General features: G+C 29.1%; 1 protein-coding gene across 1 annotated transcript; it reads left to right on the forward strand.

Annotated features, from left to right (window-relative positions):
* Positions 1–509: 509 nt before the first annotated feature.
* LOC107608353 (putative trehalose-phosphate phosphatase H) lies at positions 510–4,441 on the forward strand. Its single transcript, XM_016310166.3, has 10 exons — positions 510–996; positions 1,702–1,842; positions 1,993–2,064; positions 2,160–2,252; positions 2,423–2,488; positions 2,882–2,983; positions 3,176–3,323; positions 3,435–3,505; positions 3,936–4,028; positions 4,156–4,441. Exons 1-10 carry the CDS (start codon positions 724–726, stop codon positions 4,204–4,206), a joined length of 1,110 nt encoding a protein of 369 aa, XP_016165652.1. The 5' UTR covers positions 510–723; the 3' UTR covers positions 4,207–4,441.
* The last annotated feature ends 769 nt before the right edge of the window (positions 4,442–5,210 follow it).

Below are 5,210 nucleotides of genomic sequence, written 5' to 3' on the forward strand. Positions count from 1 at the left end.
AAATAATTTTTTAACTATTTTTAATGTCTTCTTTTAACTAAATAAAAGTATTTAAAATATTTTTGTTTTAATATATAATAATATATATATTATTTCTAAATTCATTTTAAGAATACATGTTAAGAATAAGGCTGGACACACTGACACGTGATGACATTTAGGTGTATCTAAGTTTGTCTAGAAAAGAATTTTTTATTTTTTATTAAGACACGATTGGACACAATAAACACGCATGTCGGATGAGTGTCGATGAATATCATGTCCAAAATGTATCCGACACGCAAATATAACAACTCAACGAAGTGTCCGTACTTTATAGAATTAAACATATTCAATCAAACACATTAATCTATCTAACTATTTTAAGTGTGATATTTGTATAAAAACATCATTATTAAAGTATCTATATATTTCAGTTGCTGAAAAGTACAACGGGCCACGAGTTGCTCTCCCCCTCCCTCTTCTTTCTTCTATAAATTGCCGTGTTCACCAATTGAGCAGACACCCCTACACATCTTTTCTTTTTTCTCCCCCCTTTTGTTAGTCTCTTACTGCTCCAACTCCAAAACCACCCCTCTCTTTCTCTTTTCGTCTTCTATAAATTGCTCATTGAACAGGGGAAGCAGCATATCCAGTATCCACCTCTGTTCTTTTCTTCCTTGTTTTCTTTGTCGCAACTTCTCATTATTTCTCCCAAGTTACACATACATAAGATTATTATTAATGAAATCATCATCACAAGTGAGTACCAACATAGTGAAGCTCACGGAGTCGTTCTCCCATTCGACGGTTTCGGCAGCAAGTTCACAAGTGCAAAAATCATCAATGGCCTTGTTTGGTGGGTTATTGGGTCAATACCAGAAGAGAAGGCTTCTCTTCACTGTAGAAGAGAGCAATAATAATAAAGGAGGCAGTAACAAAGTTAACCCCTGGCTTGAATCAATGAGAGCTTCTTCTCCTACACGAATCACACCTAACAACAACCCCTCTTGGATCGTAAGTTTTAACTAACATACATATATACACCAATACCATTCTTTCTTGGATTCATACCCTTTGCTGTTTCTTTGCCCTTTTTCCCATCATATTCATCAACATCACTATGTACATCAGCCAAATATTTTTCCCTTTAGAGTTTGGTACATCGAAAAATTAATGTATTTAGATTTACTTTTATGTCCAAATACATTCAAGTTTTGAATGTACCAAAATCTTTAAAGTGATAGTAAAGGAGTAAGTTTCTCAAAAAGAATGATGGTGGTGAATAAAGAGTGAACCATGAACACTGAACCTAAATATAATTATTAATATTGAAGAGAAGCATTGATTACGCACTATTAACAAGCTAAGTAGTGTATCATTTTTAATAATGCATTCGATTTGGCAAAAAAGACAGAGAGGACCAAATGCCTCTGCTACAACGTGAATGATATTCTATGATGATTTGATATTATGGTGCTTCTCAGGTTTCTCATGTACGTGTGGCTTGTTACTTGTCTTTTTCGTTTCTGAAAGTTGATGTGCTTCATTTATTAGTGGATTGTATTTTGGGTTGCTTCGCTTCTTTGTTGTTTTGTTAGTGGTTTGTGTTATTGATGTAAGTTTAGCTTGTTCCCTCACAACTCTTTACGAGTTCAGATGAGGCTCTGAAGAAGTTTGATGAGATGATATGGAAGTAAGTAGTGTAGTCTGATTATGCAGGTTGGTCATCCATCTGCGCTGAAGATGTTTGATGAGATGATATGGAACTCGAAAGGGAAGCAAGTTGTTGTGTTTCTTGATTACGATGGAACTCTTTCTCCAATTGTTGCAGATCCAGAGAAAGCATTCATGACTAAAAAGGTTCCTCTCTTAACACTTCTTCACTATGTTTAACTGAACTAACGATTTATAATAAAGATTTTTGAAAATAACCACCTAAAAGAAACTCTATTCTTCTCAATAGAAAATGACTAACATTGATTTTATTATTTTCATGCTTTATTCATTCAGATGAGAGCAATACTAAAGGACATAGCAAGACTATTTCCCACTGCCATAGTAACCGGAAGGTGTATTGACAAGGTGCATTTTTTTTCTTCCCTGCAAAACCAAAATCCGAGAGACAATTTTCCTTTTGAAAAAGAAAATATAATTAAATAAAATTATAAAATTTTTAGGTATACGATTTTGTAAGATTGGGAGAAGTGTACTATGCTGGAAGTCACGGTATGGACATCAAAGGACCAACAAAAAGCCGCAATCATCAGAAAGTGAGTCATACTTTCCAGAACCAAATTATAAACATAGTTGGATTTCTTTATTTTAGGTGAAAATAACCCTTCTTAGTTATTCCTTTAAAAAAAATCATTTTTAAACAATATGCTCTAATAAAGTTGTTGTTCTTTGCTGAGATTCTTAATTATTCTTGTTTTGTTTCCAGGGTAACAATAATGAAGCATTAGTGCTCTTCCAACCTGCGAGTCAATTCTTGCCCATGATCAACGAGGTTCGTTCTGTGTTATTTTGTTTGCACCCATTTTGTTAATGTCAAATGAAGTAGAATAATATTACTTTATGTTAAAGTAATAACATAATTTGATCAATAAAAAATGACATTCTAATTAATATTTAATAGAAGTAAAAACTCACTTATAATTTGTTTTCTTATAAAATTGATAGTAGAAAAAGTAATTAAATAATAATTTAATTAAATATATCAAATTATTTAATAACTTTTAAATATTAATTTTACATAAAAACAACTATACATAAGTTTTCACCTCTAATAAAACTTGATCTGTTCAAGAACAATAATTTTCTACTAACTTTTATGATTTATGGACATCTTCTCATATACTTTTTTTTTTCCTTTTTTGTTTTATTCTTTATTTGGTTTCAGGTGTACAAGATCTTGGTAGAAAAAATGAAGGCTATCCCAGGGGCTAAAGTAGAAAACAACAAGTTTTGTCTGTCCGTGCACTTTCGATGTGTTGAAGAAAAGGTACCACCAAATTAAAGGATTTTTTTTAAAGAAAAAAATTAATAAACTTTGTTCACCAAACATGCACACACGAACGCGCAAAAACTCACATAAGTTAAATTGATGGGTCAAATTACTAGTACTATTATATTTTTAAATTTTTATAATTTTAAATCTAACTATTTTTTTAACCTTTATTTGCTTTCTCTTTAGTGCTGGTCAGCCTTGGCGGAACAAGTTAATTCAGTGCTCAAGGAGTACCCAAAACTTAAGTTAACACATGGGAGAAAAGTTATTGAGATTCGTCCAACTATAAAATGGGACAAAGGCAAGGCTATTGAATTCTTGTTAGAGTCACTAGGTGAGTATTTTTCGTTCTAAAAAATAAAAAATATGTAATTAATTAACTAATATATATTATATATGCGTGCAGTGGTGCTAACTATAACATATGTTCTTCGGTGATTTTTAGGCTATGCAAATTCTACCAGCGTATTTCCCATCTATATTGGTGATGATACAACTGATGAGGATGCTTTTAAGGTAACAGAATGGCTGTCACCAAAACCAACTTGTTAAAATTATTGCATTATTATATTCCACTCTCATATTCATATTCTTATTCTAACTAGAGACTATTAAAAAATTATTTTTAATTATCATTTATTTTATTTTTACCGATAATAAAAATAACCACTAATATATTTATTGGTAATTAAATATTAATTATTTTATGTTTTATCGTTAAAAAATTTTAGTAACAATTATAATCTTAGACTATTTTTAATAGTTACAAAAAATATAAAATTATCATTATAACATGCAGTAATAATAATAAATATATAATTGTTACAAAACATAAATTACATAAGATATATAATAATTATTATTATATTTTTGGTACTAAAAATTTGTCATTAAAAATAATTTTATGGTAGTGAGACTTTAATTTTTTGGATATCATATATAACAGGTTCTACGTAGTAAGGGCCAAGGAATTGGGATTCTTGTTTCTCAAATTCAAAAAGAAACTAACGCTATCTACACTTTGCATGATCCTTTAGAGGTATTAATTCATGTTTATCAATTAACGCATTATCTAACAATAGTAGCCATTAATATTGTATTCATTTTTCCACATTAATAATGAATATGTGCAATATAAAATAAATTTAATGAAATTTTATTTACAGGTTGGACAATTTTTAAGGCGTTTGGCAGATTGGAAAAAAAACAAGTTCTAGCCATACACCCACCACAAATTGTAGATTTGTAGATGAGTTTAATTTTTAGGTAATTGATACCTTCCAAGGAATATAGTCAAGGGTGGTTCAAATTGTATCCCTTAATTATTAGTTTCCTTTTGAAAAATAGAAACTATTATTGTTGTTGTTGTTTCATAATGTAAATTTTAGACTGTATTTGAAATTTATAATTTTGGAAGAAAATATAAATTATAAAAAGATAGATAAAGATAAATTTCTGTGTTTCTTTCTCTATTAATTATATATGTATTTTTGTCTTAAAAATAGAATTCAAATATAACGTTATGAACAAATTAAGAATAAAGGATCATTTGTATCCATAAAAGTTGAAAACGCTGACATATATACTATATTAGATCGAAACTAAACTTGTATTCATGCAAGATGTCTTCTGCGTGACAAAAGTACCTTGACTTTGGAGGGTTGGAGTGCTATGTAGGATACTTTTGGCACATGGAGGACATCTTGCATGGATACAAATTTAATTTTAATTTAGTATAGGTACATCTGTCAATATTTTTATCTTTTATGAATATAAATGGTCATTTATTCAACAAATTAAAGTGCAAATTAAACTATTATTATTATTATTATTATTATTATTATTATTATTATTATTATCCCGTTGCATGCGCACACGCGGATAGTGAAAGATAGATGTTTATTGCTGGAGTGCAATTTTTGCCATGCATTGCGTGCCAACCTTCTTGTCTCGATTGTACTTATTATTGTACGTCTTGTTTTATGTTGGAAAGTGTAAACAATGAAAATGAAAATGATTTACTTCCAGCTTCAAAATACGTGTTCAAATAAACTAAAATCAATGGAAAATTTTAAGTACTTTAGTGTTTTAAGTATTTCAATAATTTTAGTTATTGATTTTAATAATAAAATTTATACATGATTTATAAAATTGATAGCTAAAATTATTAGAATATCTAAAATATTTTTAATATTATAAATAAAAAATTAATTGAATTAAA

The sequence above is a fragment of the Arachis ipaensis genome, chromosome B7, assembly GCF_059453495.1.
Source record: "Arachis ipaensis isolate K30076 ecotype BB chromosome B7, ASM5945349v1, whole genome shotgun sequence".
Lineage (NCBI taxonomy): Eukaryota > Viridiplantae > Streptophyta > Magnoliopsida > Fabales > Fabaceae > Arachis > Arachis ipaensis.